At 43.8% G+C, this 21,799-nt stretch overlaps 1 protein-coding gene across 1 annotated transcript; it reads right to left on the bottom strand.

Annotated features, from left to right (window-relative positions):
• Positions 1-12,866: 12,866 nt before the first annotated feature.
• Positions 12,867-14,174, bottom strand: LOC147703518 (uncharacterized protein F54H12.2-like). Its single transcript, XM_086929501.1, has one exon. The coding sequence runs from the start codon at positions 14,172-14,174 to the stop codon at positions 12,867-12,869; it is 1,308 nt and encodes a 435-aa protein (XP_086785627.1).
• Positions 14,175-21,799: the final 7,625 nt, after the last annotated feature.

Below are 21,799 nucleotides of genomic sequence, written 5' to 3'. Positions count from 1 at the left end.
CCCCGGAAGCCCCTTGGCAGGAAGTCTGGGGCCGGAAGGCCATGCCCGGAAGGCCCCGGCCGGATTTCCTGGGGTGGAAGGTCAGGGCCGGAAGGCCAGGGCCTGAGGACGCCCCACAGAGGGACCGTGGTGAAAGCGGGGGCCTGTGTAGGCAGTGAGTGTTCTTCACATGTGAATTAATGGCTGTGTGTAAGGGCTGTAATAGAGGGCTGGTGTGAGGTGGCTAGGGTTAGCGCCAAGTCAGCCAGTAGGGCCTACAGGGGTGTTTAGGGCTATGGGGTGGCTGAGCAGAGACTTAGCTGGGGCTCCGTGTTTGTTGGGGCAGCAGGGCGATATCTGGGCATGCCTGGACATGTCTGGGCATGTCCACTGACTAGTAGAGGCTGTAGGTGGATGTTGGTGGAGTGTCGTCGTGGTCCATCTGCGGAATGGGAGCCCTAGAGTGTTGCAGGGTCTTTTTGGGGGAACAGGCCAGCCCCCAGGAGGCGTGCCTGTGGCCTTTGGAGTTGCTGAGTGGTGGTGTGCCATAGGCATCAGGGGCCCGGAAAGCCCAGGGTCCTAAAAGAGGAGGGTGGTAATTTTGCCGCCTAATTTCAAAAAGTCTTGGACGAAAATGACAGCGTTTATGAAAATAAAAACATGTGTCATGCATTTGTCATTTGTTTTACATATATGGTACTGTATTTGGGGTGATAAACATGGTCAGCTTGTAAAGCAGCAGCAGGGGATTGGCAACATGTCCAGGCAGTGTTCTGTAACATGCTGGACTGTGCTACATAAGGCACAGCCAAAAGTTGAAATGCACAATGTGAGTGACAATTACTAAAAGAAAATAAAAGAAACGTTTTTAAAATCACTGATGTAGAATGATAATGCAAAATAAAATACATAGGGATGACATTTTTGTGTATTGTGTTTTCTTTCTAAGGGTGCGTAATGTGTTGGAGTATATTAATATGGGTCAGTATGTAAGGGGTGGCTGAGGGCTGTGAAGCAGGGTAATGCCTGTTTCTTTTAATTTTGCCGCCTAATTTAAAAAAAGTCTCAGGTCGAAAATGACAACGTTTATGAAAATAAAAACAAGTGTTATGCATTTGTCATTTCTTTTACATATATGGTCAGCTTGTAAGCAACAGCAGGGGCTTGACAACATGGCCAGGCAGTGTTCTGTAACACTCAGTCCCGTGCAACATAAGGCACAGCCAAAAGTTGAAATACACAATGTGAGTGCCAATTACTAAAAGAAACCTTTTTAAAATCACGGACGTAGAATGATAAGGCAAAATAAAATACATAGGGATAACAATTTTGTGTATTGTGTTTTCTTTCTAAGGGTGCGTAATGTGTTGGAGTATATTAATATGGGTCAGTATGTAAGGGATGGCCCACCTATGAGTGTGTGGCCAGCCTGATAAATATGGTGTTCTTGTACAACAGGTACAATCTTCAACAATATGGTTAGGTATATTTTTTTATAACAGTAACACAGGCTGATCCCCAAGCAGAAAGGCGGCAAAACGATGGAAAATGTAAGTTGTTTTTTTCGCGCTTAAAGACACGGAGAGACTTCTGCGTCAGGAGGCATCTGGTCTGGGCTGATAAGCACAGTTCAACAGTGAATGTGTGGCGCGAAATATTCACATGGGCCTCATAGAAGCCCGGTTAGTGAAAACATGACATTTTAAAAAACGCTTACTATTACATTTGAAGGGGGCAGAGAAAAAATTGAAGGGTATTACCTAAACTATCTCTCAATCATTTTTAGACACTTAAAATAGGACCTATCATCAGAGTGCAACAGATACTAGGGTACAGCTTTTCAAAGGCTACTCATACATGCAAACTTTCTGCTACATGTTCCCGCCAGTACGGAGGACGACCCGCCTGGGCTTTTATCAGATCCTAGCAGGTATAAAATGAGGACCCAACTTAAGACGCACACTGGCACCCTGACAAGTCTTTTGGACCACCTACCAGCATTTGGCGAGTGAACAAGCAGCGACAGAAGATTCCCGGGGAGAACATGGCACACCCTGGCAGAAGTTCAGCTGAGAACACCAGCTCTATACTTAATGTAAGTAGTAATGTATATTTATAACAGTGTATAAACTATCTTATGCATTACTTAACTCTAAACCAGGAATAAAATGTGAAAAACTATACACAAATGGCAACATATTACTATGTCAGAGAGGCTTAGCAGTTTAAGGAGGGAAAACATTTTAAAAGCAGTGACTGTTACACTTACCTTAAATGTAGATTGTCTTCAGGATGTGTACTCTTGTACTTGATGTATGGCCTGGTAAAAGGGATCCTTTAAGGCTGTGTTAGTAGATGTAATTTGAGGCAGGCCTATGGATGGCGTGGAGTAGGGGTGTGTTATTAAAAAATATAAGCCTTTAGGCTGCTCCTGACCCCTCCGGAACGGCTGCATGTCAGAGGGGCTGGGACCATCCGAGTCTACCATGTGGCCTCAGCCCTGCCCCGAGGCATCTGCCAGGCTATGGGGACAGCTGGAAATGAGCGCGAGGCTCAGAGCGTCTGCAAAGCACTCTGAGCCCCAGCGAACCACCGCCACATGGCCAGCCATGGTGCTGACCAGAAGGGGTCCTTTTCTTTTTAAAAGTAAATTTTGCCGGATCAGGGGCGGCGGAGGCTGTCCCCTTAAGGCCTCCGCCGCCGCTCGTACCGCCATAGTGGTGTTGCTGCCGTTTGCGCCCCAGAATCCCAACGGCAGGGAGATCGCTGTGCATGGCGGCTGTCCATACGGGGCCACAGCGGTGAAAATGAGCGCGAGGCTCAGAGCGGCTGCAAAGCGCTCTGAGCCCCAGCGAACCGCCGCCACATGGTCAGCCACGCTGCAGGCCAGACGTGGTCCTTTTCTTTTAAAAATAAATTTTGCCGGATCAGGGGCGGCGGAGGCTGTCCCCTTAAGGCCTCCGCCGCCGCTCGTACCGCCATAGGGGTGTTGCTGCCGTTTGAGCCCCAGAATCCCAACGGCAGGGAGATCGCTGTGCATGGCGGCTGTCCATACGGGGCCACAGCGGTGAAAATGAGCGCGAGGCTCAGAGCGTCTTCAAATCGCTCTGAGCCCCGCCCGCTGGCCCCAACGTCATGATGGGGGCGGAAGTGCTTCAAATGCTGCTTCCGCCCCTATCATGGCGGCGCTGTATGCGCCGAGGGCACCCTTTTTTTATTTTTTTTATTATTATGCATTTTATATAGCGCGGACTTTACCCGAAGGCGTCAGAGCGCTGCACATTAGGAACAGAAAAGAAACATAATGAGAAACATTACAAAAGAGCAGATTACAAAAGCAAACGTTACTTACAAGAGGAAAGTGACAATTTCGAGCAAACAAAATACCTGAGGTACTAAAAATTGTGAGCAACCAAAAATACACGCCCCTATAAGCCACAGCCAAAAATACCCTGAGCCTATAAGCCCCAGCAACATATGTTATTAAACGCATGAGGTCAGCTCAAAGAGCGAAGCGCTCCCCAAGCACTTAATAACATTTTGTTGCTGGTGTGAATGCTGCAGCAAGCCCAATAGTTTTAAAAGGTATATCAGGATATATTTTAACATATACCTTTATTAGTATTTAAATATTGTATTATTTATTTATTTATTTATGTATACATATATATATATATATATATATATTTTTTTTCCCCCTTGCGCAGGATTTTCAAGAGCTCACCCTGACTGATGAGGAAAATGCTGCTTTTGCCCAAGGTGGGTGTATAGAGTCAGGCTTTTCTAGAAATAGTAGTAATACACTCTTTTTGCATTTTTGTAAATGTCTTTTCTATATGTTTTTCTTTTTCAGACGTGGACATGGATATGCTATTATCCTTTGACATAATTCAGCAACAACTGGATGCTGAGGAGCGGGAGAAGCAACAAGCTTATAATGCGCCTGTTGTCGGTAAGTACATGGGTACAGGATATGTGTGTGTGTGTGTGTGTGTGTGTGTGTGTGTGTGTGTGTGTGTGTGTGTGTGTGTGTGTGTGTGTGTGTGTGTGTGTGTGTGTGTGTGTGTGTGTGTGTGTGTGTATGTGTGTGTGTGTGTGTGTGTGTGTTATATATATATATATATATATATATATTTACATATATATTTTTTCTTTTTAGGGGCTGCGGCCTATGCTGTGAATCAGTGTACCCCGGAAATTCCTGTGAAAGGAAGAGCCTTGAAAAGGTCAGCAACAGTTGTTAAAAAAGGGCCACCTCCTGAGAAGAGGGTACGGCAAACAGCACCTGTCATTAAAGGCGGATCAGCTACGGGGGAAAAAAAAGATCGGCAACCAACACCTATGCTTAAAAAGGTGTCGCCTATGAAGAATCGGCCCCCACAAAAGCGGCAAGCAGGTGAGCTTTAGCAGTAGTGACTTCTTTTTAAAAGCATGTTATACTCTGATATAGTGTAAAGTAGAATAGTCCACCACAGATGTATGTAAGAAACTCCACTGTAATTATTGTTACATTTATAATATTATAGTTTTTGATATATATTATTGTTTACCCCTGTAGAAGCAGTGAACCCTTTTGCGGAAAGAAGAGATCCAGGCAATGGTGGTCATTTATCAATACAGCTAAAGGACATCACAAATGTGGGACAAAATAAAGCCAAGGAAACAGCTGTTGAGCCCGCTGAGGCCCAGAGGGACAACATATACCAAGGTATACATTTATCCAAACGTAGCTGGCATCAAATTTCTGCTAAACCTGTTGGAGAGACTGTTGAAGATGTTAAAAGATCTAAAGTAAAGCCTTCATGTGCAAAAAATTTAAAGCTGGATCTACCATCTACGCCGGTTATTCAAAATGACCCCAGAGGTTTAGCTAAAAGAAAATCATCTACACAGTTGTCTAGGACTGCCTCTTTCTCACAGATTCCTAGTGTTCTAGCGGATGGGCAGGGACACATGGACATTCCTACCGCAGAAAGCTCCATACAACCTGTGACCGGGCATAAACAGAGAGTTAAAGGAGTGAGGTCTAGACAGGGCAAAAATGCCGAAACAAACAGAGTCTCTGATAATCTACAGACTGATCTTGAGAGTAATAGGGCCCCTACAGCAAATAATGACACTGTTATCAACGTGGAGGCTGCTGAAAGTAATGACCCAGAACAGGCTTTGCAAGCCTGTCTTATAAAGATTCTTCAGGATATGTCTAGATTAACAGAGAGTTCTGAATTAGCACCCACAGAGGCGTCCGAACTGCTCTCAAAAGGGAGTTATGAGGAATATAGAGTCCCACCACCCAGCCCCGCCTCACCGCAGACCACTAAAACCCAATATTATCATGATGAAATTTCAAATTTCTTTGAGCCATGGTCGCCGACAGCCCCCATTGCGACATTTGAGCCCACTAGTCCCCCCTCTAGCGTAATAATATTGTCCTCGCCCAGTCCAGACCATAGTATAGCTTTGGAGGGAGTTAAAAAGATGTATTATAAATCAGCATTTAGCCCTAAGGACTCCTCTCCAGGCTGTTCGCATTGGGATACGGCTTCTTTAGAGGCCCGCGGCAATAATAGCCCTAAGCAATCCGCTCCAGGCTGCTCGCATTGGGATACTGCTTCTTTAGAGCCCAGCAGCAATAATCTTGATAAACCACAAAGCACCACAAGTCACTTAACAGGTGTTAATACCCCGGGGTGTTTGCATCAGGACCCAATTTTAACAGATACCAGCGCTAGTATCAATAATAAATCTGCTAATAGTGATGAGGGAACGAGTCAAAGAAGGACCTGTAGTGATGTAAACCCAGCATTAGTAGATACACTGGCCTACAGCGACAATTCAGCAATAGTTTATAAAACTATTTTACTAACCAATACCAATGAAATGCAAAAGGCTGTCAGGCAGGTAAAAGCTAAGGTAAGCTCTATAATCGCAAAACATGGGAAAGCAAAAAACAAGAGCCGGCCTATAAGCGAAGTGTTGGAGGAGATGAATCATGCTGTGAATATATGCGCAAGCTGTGTTGTGACAGCCTGTGAATCAACAGCTGCTAAGCACCTAGCGCTCATACCATTATGACTAGCCTCTGAGATAGCCCAAAGCATTTCTAATGAGGTCTTTAATCCGAAAGCTGAATGTGTATCAAAATATAAAAAAGCGATCTGCAAGATACTTAATAACACACAACTAATCTTACGCGCAGTGAAGAAGTCAAAACAGTCGGAAAAGAACAACGGCTGTTTAGAGCCCTCACAGGTACCAATAAGGACGTGTAAAAAAGATCCTATCGATCCACAATTTACAATTTTCCATAATCAATCAGGATGTGGGAGGATACCCCAAGACACAAGGGTTAAGAACAAACAGAAATGGATTAATAGGGCCATCGTTCAACGCCGCTTAACAAAGAGCCTAAAGAAAGCGCGAATACATGTCAGAAGAAGACTTAAAAAACTAGCAGCTCAGGCATCCAGACAGACCACCCAAGAGTCCCTTCCTGTAATATTGCCATGGAGCAATAGCCCTCAGCCTGAAGACTTAGAGCCTGTGTATTTAGAGAGCGTCAGAAGGTACAGTCGTCAGGCCAGGAAATTTAATGCTACAGAACACTATGAGGAGTTTAGGTTTGTCAATCTTGACCGTATAGCCTCATTCACACAAGCCCTTCTAGCTATTCATCAAGCTATGCAAACACTCCTAGAGCGTATGCTACAGGAGACAGGACCTAATGATTTTTTGCAGCTGAGGTTTCAAGGACAAGATCTCAATAGTCCTTTATTCACAACTAGAGCAGCCCGTGATGTCTTTGATGCTGTACTTTTTTTAGAGAACCTCACTAAGCTTTTGCAAAGCAAAAGTGAGCTAATAGCTCATGGATCCTTTAGAGTCATAGCTCTAGTTGTCCGTTTTCGTGCAGGAGGTGGTACTTCTAGACCATTAAAGACTATTCTGTTCAGCAAAATCATAGGTAAGAAACAAAGATGGCTGATTGATTTTAACAACCCTGAAGCTAATACATGTCTAGCTGCCAGCATAGCAGGACTTTTGGCTAGCCGTGAGACTAGCGATGCTGTTATCTTGTCTAGAGCTAATGCAGCCCACACAGCTCTCAAAGTACCTACAAATCAGCCTGTTGGTTTTGGATGTCTAGGTCTTTTTGAGAACTATTTTAAAGTAACAGTAAAAATTCTGTACAACAGCGGCGGCACCTGGCGATACTTCACATCTGGCCAGCCTCTGAAAAACAAGACCATTTATGTTCTTCACCATGACAACCATTTTTATGGTATCCTGAATTTAAAAGGATTTTTAGGAGCTAGGTATGTGTGTGCCCACTGTGATCACATTTACTCCAATCAGATAACTCATGCCTGTGAAATGCATTGTAAAATGTGTCAGTCAGACGGATGCAGAGTTATTGCGGAGCAGCGGGTGCGATGCAACATCTGTAACCTATTCTGCCGCTCACAAAAATGTCTGACCACGCATAACACGTTTGTCAGATGCAAACTTAAAAAAGATTGTGCTCGATGTGGGCATTACGTCGCAGAAGACCACAACTGCCCTGGGATGCAATGTCCCCGCTGTAAAGAGTCTTTTCAGGCTGGTGCAGACCATCTGTGCTACATGCGTAAGGCACGGCAGCCACCTAAAACTGAAGATTACATCATTTTTGATATAGAGTGCACCCAAGAAACATCCGTCCACGAACCCAATTATATCTACGCTCATCATCTAACCTCTGATGAGAACTGGGAGTTTGAAGGGCGATCCTGTGTGAGTGATTTCCTAGTCACATTCACCAAGCCCAGATATAAGGGGTATACCATGATGGCTCACAACTCAAAGGGGTATGACTCCTTTTTTATTTTACAGAAGTTGATTAGTGAAAACATGCCTGTAAAGCTCATCACCCAGGGTTCTAAGTTAATGTGTGTAACTGTTGTAACCTTACAAATACGTTTTATAGACACCTTGAATTTTCTACCCATGAAATTAAGTAAGTTGCCAAAAGCTTTTGGCTTTCCTGGATGTAAAGGTTATTTCCCCCATTTTTTTAACACATGGGCTAATCAAAATTACGAGGGTCCTATGCCTCCTACACACAGCTACGGAGTTGAGTACATGATGCCTGATGAGAAAATTAACTTTTTACAATGGTATAGTGAAAGCAGTGGCAAAACCTTTAATTTTCAGAGCGAGTTAAAAGCCTACTGTAAGGCGGATGTTATGATCCTACGCCAGGCTTGTAACCTTTTCAGAGATGCAGTTGTTGACATGACTAAAAAGGTGGTGGTGACCAACCCCAACACGCCTAGGGAGAGCGAATCTATTGAGTACATTGACCCCTTTCAAAGTATCACGCTAGCTTCTATGTGCATGTCTATCTATAAGCACATGTTTTTACAGCCTCAAAGCATAGCCTTAATACCACCCGATCTCTATAATGGTAAACAAAAGCGTTACTCCACCCCATCAATACAATGGCTTATGTACATCTCTAACAAAGAAAACATCTACATTCAGCACGCCTTACAGGGCGGTGAACATCGCCTGGGCTCCTACTACTTGGATGGGTACGCAGTAGTCAATGGGAGACCAACAGCCTTTGAATACAATGGCTGCTTTTATCATGGATGCCCCAGATGTTACAAGCCCCATGAGTTTAATAAGCTAATGGGCACAAAGTTTGAGCACCTTTATAGGCGGACTCTGATGAAAGCTCAATATATTGAAAATCAGGGCTTCATTATGAGAACCATTTGGGAACACGAGTGGATTGACATGTTGGCATCAGACGCCGAGTTAGATCTTTTTCTCAAGAGGGAGCAGTTACCTGAACCTCTGGATCCCCGACAGGCCTTATTTGGGGGTCGTACAAATGCGATACAATTGTACAGAGCTGCGGGTCCTGGGGAGAAAATACACTACTATGATTTCACAAGCTTGTATCCATTTGTCAACAAAGTGAAGTTATACCCCGAAGGACACCCCACTATTATATACCGCGACTTTAAATCTTTGGACACATACTTTGGCCTTGTTAAGTGTGAAATATATCCACCCAGAGGCCTTTACTTTCCAGTGTTACCCTACAGAGTGGATAGTAAGCTCATGTTCCCCCTGTGCCGAACATGCGCTGAAAGTAAAGAGACCGACTCATGTCCCCACACTGAAGCACAGCGGATGTTGACAGGTACCTGGTGTAGCATAGAGGTTCAAGAGGCCCTAAAGAAAGGATACAGGCTAGGTAAAATATTTGAAATTTGGCACTTTGAAAGGACTACAACGCAGCTTTTTTCTGAGTATATTAATTTATTTCTCAGAGACAAGCAGGAGGCCTCTGGGTATCCAGAATGGTGCACTGATGAGGCCTCCAGGCAACAGTACATCTCTGAATACTATGCTCATGAAGGCATAAACCTGAGACCCGATTTTATTCAAGTCAACCCCGCCAAGCGTCAGCTGGCAAAGTTATGCCTCAATTCTTTATGGGGTAAATTTGCACAACGTACCAACCTTCCAAACACAACCATCATCACCGATCCTGACGAGTTGTTTAATTACCTTTTTGCCCCTTGTTATGACATATCCACCTGTGAGTTTATTAACGATGATACAGCCATGTTGGGTTGGAAACATGCTAAAGAGTATCCCACAGCCAGTAACAATATAAACATCTTTATAGCCTGTTTTACAACAGCGCACGCTCGTTTGGAGCTTTACAAGTTGCTAGATAAACTACAGGAGAGGTGCTTGTATCATGACACAGACTCTGTTATTTTTGTGAGCAAAGCTGGGGACGAAGACCCACCTCTGGGAGACTATCTAGGGGATTTAACTAGTGAACTAGATAAGGATGAATTCATAGTGCAGTTCGCCTCAGCTGGGCCCAAGTCTTACAGTTACATCAGTTCTAACAATAAAGTCTGTATGAAAGTTAAAGGTATAACCTTAAATGTTCAGAATACCATAAAAATAAATTTCGACAGTCTAAAGAATCTAGTGCATGAGTATGCCCAAAAGACCAATCACACCGGTGACAAAGCCATTGTTGTAAGTCAGCCTTCTATAGTGCGGAACAAAAAGAGATGGGAAATCACAACCCAACTTTTGCATAAAACATTGCGGGTGGTGTTCGATAAGCGGGTCTTAAAGTCAGACTACAAAACTGTCCCTTACGGTTACTAAAGATACATTACTGCTGAGAACTTCTACCAGCATAGATACCAGGTTGCAACACCCCTTTTCGTGTGTTATAGCAGGCCCATCAAATTGCGGCAAAAGCTATTTCATAAAAAAACTATTAGAAAATGCTCGGGTTGTTTTATCCCATATGCCTGATAATATTGTCTGGCTTTATTCCTGCTGGCAAGATTTTTATAGGGAACTCACCCGCCAGTTTCCTTACATTAAATTTATAGAAGGGATACCTACTAGTCTTAACGATGATGACTTGTTACCCAAAGATCGTGTGAATATGGTAATTGTAGACGATCTTATGCGAGAAGGCGGGGACCATCCTGAAATAGAGCGAGCTTTTACTCAATATTCCCACCACCGTAATCTGAGTATATTTTACATCGTTCAAAACTTGTTTTACAAGGGTAAGAGCAGCAGGTCTATAGCCCTCAATGCTTCCTACCTAGTTTTATTTAAAAATCCCAGGGATAAACAACAAATAACAGTCATAGCTAAACAAATGTATCCAGGGAACACTCAGTTTTTTATGGAAGCCTTTAACGATGCAACCACTAAACCCCACGGCTACTTATTGGTGGACTTAAAACCCAGGACTCTAGAAGACTACAGACTGAGGGCTGATATCTTCCCGCCTGAGCTACCGGTAGCCTACATCCCTAAACCTAGACCCAAAGGTTATAAAAAGATGCACTAAAATGCCTAGATACCATTTATCCATAAAGCGCTCCACCATAAGGTGTTAAAAAAAAATGTCTGCCCGACTACGCCGTAATATGGCCCTCCTAAAAATGCTTGTTACAGCCAGCCCCCCTCAGAGAAAAGCCATACTATGTGCTGCTTCGGACGACTTAGTTGGTGCCATTTCAGAAATTGCTCTAAACACCCTAAAAGGTAATGTACCTATTTCAACTAGCCAGTACAAGGTGCTGAAGAAGAGGCGGCAGCTCATCAAGAAGCTTAGTAATAAAAGGGTCTCCCTTACTTCAAAGAAGAAACTAGTAAAGCAGTCAGGGGGCTTTATAGGGGCTCTGTTGGGTATAGCTATACCTCTAATTACAAGCCTACTGACCCGAACCTGATGGATTACACTCAGAAAATGTATCTAGTGCCACAACAGCAGCTGGAGCAGTTGACACCCTCTACAAATGATACATGGGACATAAGGAGATCTGAAACGCTCCGGCTGGATGCTGAAATTAAAGATATTTTGGCCCGCACCGACTTAAAGCCTGAAGCTAAAGCTGGGCTCTACTCCCGAGCTCTCCAGAATTTCTTGCAATATTACAAACAGCTGCAGACTGAAAAAAACAAACTGACTTTATATACTGCTGATGATGATGAGCAACCCCAGGTATCCGCCCCAACCCAGCCATCGCCAGCACCAATAGCTCAGCCACAGGGCTCCCCTGACTCTATGATTGAGAGCTTGCTACAGAACGTGAGTCAAAGGTACAGAGGGGCTACGCAGATGCTGTTAAGTAAAATGTCTGATTCCAAAGACCTAACATCCTGGAATGATCGCGGTGAGTTCGTCTACAAGGGGCAGTCTGTTGTTGGGTCACATATGTATGATCTGATCAAAAGTTTCACGCATCCCAAAGCCCTCACACGACAGACAGCCCCGAGAGGATGGGAACAGTTTCTAAGAGCTGCTGCGGAGCTCAACATTCCATCATCGCTTGTGGGTAACCCCGGGCATCGCCGCCAACTTGAACTTTTGAAACAGCCTATGAGTTCCGGTGCGGCATCCCCGCCGCTATCATCGGCCTTTCACACCCCTTCAAATTCACCCACATCTTCAATCTTACCTCAGCTAATCCCTGCAAATAACCCTGGGGATATGTCTCTGGAGGCTAAAAAGTCTCTATTTAAAACAAAGCGATGGGTCCCATATTAGTATTTGCTTATGTCCTGTTACTGCATGATTGTATATTTTGTATAAAGAGGATGTACTGTACCAACTTTTACATGTGTGATTCCTGAATATTTCATAACGCTTGTAATAAACATTTATAACTTTTCAACACTCTACTGTCTTTGTTTTTTTTCTTATTGCGGAGTAAAAACACTGAGGCTGAGTAGTTTCTTAAATACAAACGTTTATTAATTTAATTATTTTTTATTTTTGAACATGAGCATTACACAAACATGCATTATAAAACTTTACACTTTTGGCAAATAGCGTATTCATTTGTAACAATGCCGGGAATAGGTTTCAAGCCTTCTTTCATATAGCTGGTAACAAGCCTATCATTGCTGGTTTTATCACTTGAATATAAATTTAAAAAATTTCTAAAGGTTAGACCCTCTGACATTTTACAGATAAAATATATACAATGTTCCCCACACGTTATAGATAATGAATCCTGTACAGGCAACTTGTTATATTCTACTCTAGAAGCCACTTTTTTTAAATACTTGAATATAGGTTTTGTATAGATGCTGTGCTCCGGAAACTCTGCAAGACTATCAAACACAGTTACTCTGTCATTGTCCAAAAACATAGCAGCCCAGTGAGTTCCTGGTTTATGATGAGGATCTGTGTTAAAGACCAGAGATCGTGGCCTTTCATAACTTATCTCCTTAGGCAATCCATCGCTGGGATAAACATTCAAAAAGTATTTCTTAGCGGCCCTGTGTCGGCTTAAGAAGGCTCTTATCTGAACAGTGTCCATTTTGTATTATTTTCAGAGATAGTCAAACAGAATCTGCCGGGCGTGATTAACCTGTATGACACTATCAAATACAGCAAAAACGACCATGTTCACATTTGTAGTGAGGGCTGCACTAAAGCGGAATTCAGCTTTTAGATTTCCATTTTTAACCAGGCTGTAATGGTCCCCATCTTCCATGTCCGGGGTCAGATCAAAGGCAAATAGCGTGTAGCCTGCTCCATATCCTTCACGTGATACGACAACCCCTGAATCACGCAGGTGTTTCCCAGTTATCGACACTAATCCAAGATATTCTCTAATAAAATTTCCAGTTCCAAAATTAGGCGTGTATGGCTTTGCAGGTATGACAGCTCCCTCGTGAACTAGGGCCGCATAGTTGACGCCATAGTGCTTGAAATTAAAAGGGTTGGAGTTATATGCCCCACTAAAGGCTGTATTGTCAACAAACCCAATAATGACAAGTTTTGGCAGCTGCCCCAGAAACAAATTTTGCTGCTGTGTTAATCTGGTCCCCGCAGGTATGCTGTAGACTTTCATAGAGACTCTTTCAATGGCATATTTAGCATTAGATAGTTGTAGAGCCTCCGCGTGAGCCAATCTGACTGTTGGTGATACATTCACTCTCTTTACATACAGACTTGCAGATTGTATGAGCAGTTTATAGTGTTCGGCATCCCCAGTAATGAGGCAGAAGGCATCTTTGTTACGATTGAGTTTGATCTTGAGGTCTATGCCATTAACGATTAGTTTATCTTGGAAGAAGAGGTCTGAATGTATTCGTCCCAGGAGGTCAAACTCTTTACTCTCTGCAGCAAACCCTGCTCTTTTTACAAAGCCTGTGTTGGGGCCATCCAGGGCAGTGTTTTCAAATTTATCGTAAGTATCTTTGTAGAAAAGACCGGCTGAAAGTTGTGTGTCCAAGGCATCGCTGCTGTAGTTCAGGATACTCTCCATGTAAGCCCTGTAGGCGTACATATTGTCATTTTGCGTGATGAGTCTGTCACCCAAGGTAATATCCACCTGATTAAACATGGTCGCTATGGGGTAAGCAATGGTAGCCACTTTAGCGGTTGCAGCAATATCTGATCCATCTGCTTTCACAATTTTACACACCACATGTAGCAGAGTATTGTTGAGATCCAGATACATATCAGTGGATCCTGATACGTAAAACTCTATAGGCGCCAGTGGCGTCAGGGCCGCTAAAGGTGATACCTCCATGAAAAAACTGTTTTCGATACTGGTCTGTGTTGGTTTTAGAGAGAACAGATCTAACTCTGACTTGGCGCATTCGCCCGAAGCACAGTGTACAAAAGCCATCTTTTAGCGTGTCACTCCTTTTAGAAAATGTTAAGGCTAGAGGCTGCTCTCTTCTTCGTAGCTCTCTTCCGCCTTGGGGATCTTCTTTTGTGAGCTCTTTTTGAAGAGCGTTTCCTTTTTTTATAGGGTACCGGGGGTCCACGGCGCTTGGATGTCCTCCTCTTCCTTTTAATACTGAGGCGGGGCTTGTACAGCAGGCCTGACCCTTCTTGAGGTTGTCTGTTCATACGTTCAACTACAGCAGACTTCACAGACCCCACCACATCCTGGGCTATATTCTGGGCAGCTGACTTTACATGCGGTTTTGCAATTTCATAACCTTTTCTCAAAAAAGGCATGGCCCTTCGGAACAAACTCCGGAAAAAACCTCCTAGACCAGCCCCATACATAACAGGAGCTCCTTGAAAGTATGGGGGCCCTCCATACCCCGCCTGGTGTTTGTAATACTCTCTATACATAGAAGGGTTGCCGTAGGCTTTCATGGGCCCCATGCTGAGCTCTTAATAGTCACCACCGCTGCGGGGTCTGAAATGAAGCTTAACAATAACTTTCCCGTATTTAAAGGACACCGGCTGGGACTGATCATCAAAGATCATAATTGTTATAGTGTCAAAATGATTTTTAGAAATTGTGACATAGTCAGGTTTAATATATTGAATATTAGCTATTGTGTTGTTTTCACCCCTCACCTGAACCCATCTCAGTAGGGGAGCGTAACTATCTCCAACCCTCTGGGGTTCTATTATATCTGTATAAACATAGAGTGTGTAAAAACCCCCATCAATATCTGGACATGTCAGATCTAGCTCCTGTTTGCTTTTTATATGTTGGACCGTTCCTAAAACTCTGCTCAGCTTTCCACTGGTGGTAAAGACCGTGTCCTGGCTGGGTGCTTTAATAAAAACTTTCCTTCTGACGTTATCTAGCACCAGTTGAACGTCGGAAAGCCCCGAAGTACTGGCCATTGTCTTGTTAATGGCATCCACCACAGCATTAACTGTAGGGTAGTACCCGTGAGGAAAATTTATGATGTAAATCGACTCAGATTTTGACTTCTCTATAGTGAATCTAGCTTCAGACCTCTTAAATGTATTCCAGGTACGCGGGTATTGTATTTCTGTCAGGGCAACTTCCCATTCCCCTTTCAAATCCACTGCCTTAGCCAGTTTGACAGTGTAATTTGATATTTTATTATCAGGGAACATATTCAACGATGCGTTAGATGGCAATGTAATATAAAAGGAGGCTGTCTCCATTTTGCTTCCACCTTCTTTTTGAGCTATAGGCGTTCACACGTCCTGCAGAGAGCTGGCCGACACCCAACTGTTAAATTTCTCAGGCCATCCTCGCCATTTAACAAAGGCCTGTTTTTTTGCACCCCTCCCTTTCCACTCTAGAATCTTTTCAACCCTGTAAATCCTATTTACATCAGCTGGGATCTTTTGTAACTCTTCACTGTAAAAAACACCTGTCACTGGCTCACTGTCGTAGTCCTTCAACCTGTAAATGTACATGCCTTCTTTAAGCTCAACACTATCAACTATGAATATCTCATCGCTGAATGTCTGTTGATAACCTTTAGTAAAGAGCCCTTTCAATTTTGAAACCCTGACGTGATCCCCTTTTTTAAAAACAGGCTTCTTTACTTCACCTTTGAAGTAACGGCCGTATACCCTTCTCCACACATTCAGAGAATTGTCGGCTGTTACCTCTACAGGAGCCATTCTGATAGTTCTGTGATAGCTGGCATTATAAACAGCTAAAAAATCCTGTAAAACAGGTAAATATCGATATGTGTTGTATGCCGTGAAGTATCTCCACAATTTAGATTTTAAGGTTCTGTTAAAGCGCTCTATAACAGCCGCTTTTACCTCCGTGTTAGTTACAAAATGCTGTACCCCATGTTCTTTTAATAATTTCTGGAAGGTTTTGTTTAAAAATTCTTTTCCCGCATCTGTTTGTAGTTTTTGAGGGGTTCGACCCTTCCTAAAGATTACTTTAAAGGCCTTGGTGACACTTGCTCCACTTTTATCATTTAGAGCTTCTGCAAAGGCGTATTTAGACAATACATCTATAACTGTTAAGATGTAACTGGATCCATTATTATGTTTTGCCAGATCTTGTAGACTTATTATGTCGGCCTGCCATTGATAGTCTAATTGAGCATTAACAATAGTGGGTCTCCTCTTAAAACGTCTCCGCGCTGGCTTGTGTAGTGAATAGGCTTCTTCACCGGATAGCCACTCCTGCACTTGGGCTCTGCTGATGGGTTCCTTTTCTGCTTTAGCCCTTTTGAACAAGGCTTCGCCACTGCCAAAGCTCGAGACATCCTTTGTATCATAATAAAACTTCTTTAACACACCCCCCGACATGTTAACACTTCTGAACCACAAAATGAAAGACGCTTGTTTTGTGTATAGACAGTTTATTATAAGTAAATAAGATAACAAGAAATCATCACTCCAGAGTTTACAAGTTTACATTGACTGCGGTCCCAACATTAAAAAGGAGTACAGGCTTGTGGCGCTTGTCTCAGCTGTCGTCGTAGAATCACACATCTTGATATTTTTAAAGCTATATAGTCCATAGCACTGTATAGGTTAACCCTATCACCCCTCCAATAACTCTGCACTGCAAGGATACTAGCTGCTGTCAATAGTTCATACAATTCTCTCTCGCACAGCAGAAAACCTTTGCTTTTAAAATAATCATCAGTTAGGAGCTCAAAGGCTAAATTTAAGCTGGCCCTCCGGGGCAGTATTAAGCCTCTCATATAGTATATATAGTTGCTCCAAAATACATCCTTCACAGGGGCCCACATACTTGCACCGCATCCGCATAAACATCTGGGGCTCGCGTGGCTGTGGACCTCTAGCAAGCGCACCATTTTTGAACAGCCTAAGCTTGCTGGATGTAATTCAGCAATTCTTTCTTTAAGCAAATCATATAACACCTTGGCGATACATAGGTATTCAGGCGATGACTCATAAGAATCCTGGATAGACATCTCCACTTCCATATCCTGAAAATAAGTATTAAACAGTCAAAGAGTAGCTTATACATCAGCTTTTTTTTTTTTTTTTCAACATGTCTTAACATTCGGGCTATAATGCTATGATCCTTTGTACAACACCGGAATATAGGTTCTCTCTTTATTAAATTTTAAAATAAAACTTTTTGGACCTGTATACACCCCATCTGACTTCTATTTTTATAATATACATCTACAGCATGTTTCTCTATAGATCGCTCCACCCTCTTTCTAATAATTGATCTGCAAAGACTCCTCATGTCAGAAAGTTTTGCGCGAATATGATATGCATTTTGGATTTCTTTGATGGCCTGCGACAAGATCCTAATGACAGCCGGTCTGCCGCTTTTTAGGGCGGCAGTCCTGTACACAGACTTAAACAGTTTATATAACTTACAGGGGTCTATCAAATGACATATATAGCGGGCTGTTTCAGCCGTGTAAGATGGATACAGGCAGTCATGAGCAGTCTGTTGTGGATCCTTAATTTTATGACCATAACATCTAGAATAAAAGTCTCTCTTGAGACAGGCATGCACAACACTGGCTGCAAAGGCCTTCACATGTTCTCTATCCAAACATGTTACACATATGGTCTCTTTTTCAAGATCTATCAAGTCCAATGCTTTTTTATAGGTCTTACACAGTTCATTGTTTTGGCTGGTGGAACTTTCAATCTGTTTTGAACAGCACAAGCAGTTCATAATGAAGGTCTTAGCAGCCCCTGAAGTCTCCTCCACCTCAGTGCAATTTTCTCCTGCATTCTGCTGTTCAAAAAAGAAAGAAAAGGGGATTAGTTAACAAGAAATAAAAATAAATAAGGCATCACAACTGTTTAAACTATCTACCTTAAGATAATACCCACCTCCACATCTGAAGTGGCTTCGGCTGCCGCTCTGAAATCTTGGGATATGTCAATGTCCATCGGCTCCTGATCGTCGCTGATTTCAGCATTGTGCTGACCACCGGCGGCACGGGCCCTTGATTCCTCCTCCAGAGATCTCATATCTTCATACACCTGGTACTGGGGTGAGATTATAGTTTCTCCCGAAACTTCCATTTCTGTGACCCTATTTTCAGAGTTTTCCTCTTGACTTGCGGTTTCGCTGGCACTTGATGACCCCTTAATAGGTGATATTAGCCGCGGCCGATCCTCAAGGCTCAGGGAGGCCATCCGCCGGCACAGGTCCTCATGATAACCTGAAACTTGGCCACTCTCCTCTTTAGGGGTCTCTTGCAGCGTTTGCTCATCTATTACCGGAGGGTTCAAGTGCCGAAAATATTTATCCATCGGGCTCACCCCTTGTTGGCGGGGATCCCTCGGGGCTATGTAGTTGTACCGCTTCATGATGCTCGGGTTCTCGCTTGCCGAATGGTATAGCCCTAGGCGTTAAGGGCCTCCTTATATACAATGTTAACTCATAATGGGTGTGTCCTTCTACGTCACCCTAATGGACTTTGCACTTAATTTTCATTTTAATTTTCATTTTATTTTCATAAACGCTATCATTTTCGTCCAAGACTTTTTGAAATTAGGCGGCAAAATTACCACCCTCCTCTTTTAGGACCCTGGGCTTTCCGGGCCCCTGATGCCTATGGCACACCACCACTCAGCAACTCCAAAGGCCACAGGCACGCCTCCTGGGGGCTGGCCTGTTCCCCCAAAAAGACCCTGCAACACTCTAGGGCTCCCATTCCGCAGATGGACCACGACGACACTCCACCAACATCCACCTACAGCCTCTACTAGTCAGTGGACATGCCCAGACATGTCCAGGCATGCCCAGATATCGCCCTGCTGCCCCAACAAACACGGAGCCCCAGCTAAGTCTCTGCTCAGCCACCCCATAGCCCTAAACACCCCTGTAGGCCCTACTGGCTGACTTGGCGCTAACCCTAGCCACCTCACACCAGCCCTCTATTACAGCCCTTACACACAGCCATTAATTCACATGTGAAGAACACTCACTGCCTACACAGGCCCCCGCTTTCACCACGGTCCCTCTGTGGGGCGTCCTCAGGCCCTGGCCTTCCGGCCCTGACCTTCCACCCCAGGAAATCCGGCCGGGGCCTTCCGGGCATGGCCTTCCGGCCCCAGACTTCCTGCCAAGGGGCTTCCGGGGAGGGATATCCGGGGAGGGACATCCGGGGCGGGATATCCGGCTCCTACGTCACTTCCGCGGGGCGTTCCCACCTGTCAAAAAATGAATGGTGATGAAAGCTATCATTCCCTTACTACTCAGATCCCTGTAATTGCGGCTCTTATTTCCCTTCGGTGATTTGTATTGTGGGTGTAGTGTGCTTGTTTTGTTCATTGTGTGTGTGACACTTCAGATATTTGTGTGGCTGGATCACAAGGTCCCTTCATTCTAAGATGCTTATAATTCCCAAAGGGACTGGTAACTGACGTTTTTTGGCAAGTCAGGTCCACATAGGCAAGTTGTCCAAGTCTGTTTCCTTTGGTGGTCCTCGCCGGCAGCGGGCCAACAAAGCCATTCCCGTGCTAATCACTGATAGACAAAGTATAATAACATGGAAATGGAACACAGTGTGGGAGGAAACAGACCCACGGTAGCTTTTAGAAGTCTAGCATGCATTTAATACAAAAATAACTAGCGAGAGAGAAAAATATCCTAAATCCAGATTGCCTTTCAGCAGAGGGGGGCACGCACATGCTTAAACTGAAGCTCCAGATAGACAATTACAAGCAGGTGCCGGGCTCTTCTCTTCTCGTGGGAAGAATTCGAGAAAGCCTCAAAGACAGAAAAAGCTATGTTAATAAGCAGGCCACCAAACCTGCAGTTCCTAGCTTGGTTACACCATCTTCCGAACGAGGCTACTCTCACTTGTACAGTAACGCTAAATGTGCAGTTGGCAACACAGGATAACGAGATGGCAGTGCATTTAAAATACATGTTAATGTGCAATAATGTTAAGGCTCTAGTAGTGCTTTCGGCAGGTATAACATCAATTCGCGAATGTTATTACAAACACCAGGGGATACAGCTAAATATGTCATCAAAATTGTGCAGTGCCATGGTTTCAGATGTTTTTGATAGAATAAAAGGGCTATGACTAAGTGCTTTGCAAACATATATTTCTTCAGCCAAATTGTAGAGAAAAGGAATTTAAAATTACACAGGAAGCAAGAAAAAAGGTGGGGGCAGCAGGTGCCTGGAAAACACAGAGGAACATAGAAAAGCATGGCTGCTTAGTTTTGCAGTTAATGTGTTCTCAAGTCTCATGAATTGTGGATTGCCTCATATTGCAGAGATTATGTCTTGTTTTCGTGTTGATTACAGGTGTTAGAAGTTGGAAGGCGCTGTGGCCTAGTTAGAATACTAAATGTGACATTTATGGCCCCGGGTTCTGTAAAGATGATTCATTCAGAGCTTGAGAAGTCCAGGCTGAGACAACATGTGATACAGGGCATTGTGTACAATTGTAATACAAAGATTTTAACACACCTACGGGCATATTTACAGGGCAAGTGGCGGAGTGAGGCGTTAGCCTTCTTGGCTTAACGTCTCACTCCGCTACTTCTGAAGCGCAGGGATGCACCATATGTACAAGATTATGATGCAGCCATGCGTTTCCCCCCTCTCGTGCTACACTTAGCAGCCAACGCAGGCACCCTTGCACTATAGTGCACCTTTGCACCATAGTGCAAGGGTGTCTGCGAGCAAGGGAAGATTGTTTATGTGCAGGAAGGTCCCCCAGCAACACCCATTGCCCTCCCCTTTTAAACTAAGCATAGCTTGAAAGGGGCCATTATTTACAAGGCAGCGTTAAGCCACGTTAAGTGGTTTAACGTTGCCTTGTATATAAGGCAAAGCCCCTATCGCCACAGGTACGTTGTAAAAAGTGACTTTCCTGTGGCGATAGGGCTTTGTAAATATGCCCCTTACAGTGTGTGCAAAATATGCAAATATCCACAGAAAAGAATCAGTAAGTCCCAAAGCAGTCTTGTAGCGTGTTTTCAAATAGTTTTCCTTTCACACTTAGAGGTGCGGGAAGCCACTCAAAACTCGAGCCAGGTGCCTGGCTCTGGCTCAGCTCGTGGGTCTCTTGAACCCTCAAGCCTAAAACGAGTTTTGCCCTAATGGGATTTTTGCCTTCCACCTATGTGCTACCCTCATGCCACAAGAGTTAAAAACACAGCATAAACCTTTGATGTAAAAATAAGAGTCAGAAATACCCATTTAGTGGTTCAATTGCACATTGTGAAAACCTAGGTTCAATCCTGGCTTCCCTACTTGACCAAATTGGGTGGGATTAGCCAAATATTTTATTTCACACAGCCTCCTTTTTCTTCGTTATCACATTGGAGAGCATCATCAAATATATGAGCTCAGAATATGTGTTTGATTTAATAGACTATAGTGATGCGTCATCAAAAATAACAATCTAGCCACACATACGGTACACGTGACAACTGACTTGCCTTATAGTTCACTAAAGGCATTGTTGGCACGATTGTTTTTCGAATTCATATTTCACCAGCATTGGCATAGCCAATAGGTCTCGCCTTTCGGACCTTATAAGTGTTTAGCAATGCATCACTTGATGTTGTTGCACCAAGGATATTGTCCTG

This window comes from Lissotriton vulgaris, chromosome 7, assembly GCF_964263255.1.
Source record: "Lissotriton vulgaris chromosome 7, aLisVul1.2, whole genome shotgun sequence".
NCBI classification, from domain to species: domain Eukaryota; kingdom Metazoa; phylum Chordata; class Amphibia; order Caudata; family Salamandridae; genus Lissotriton; species Lissotriton vulgaris.
Note: the sequence above shows the minus strand (reverse complement) of the source record. Positions and strands in the feature narration are given on the sequence as shown.

Bases quoted from the DNA above. Each gene is read 5' to 3' on its own strand.
- LOC147703518 (XM_086929501.1), bottom strand. From the start codon at position 14,174: ATGGCTTTTGTACACTGTGCTTCGGGCGAATGCGCCAAGTCAGAGTTA.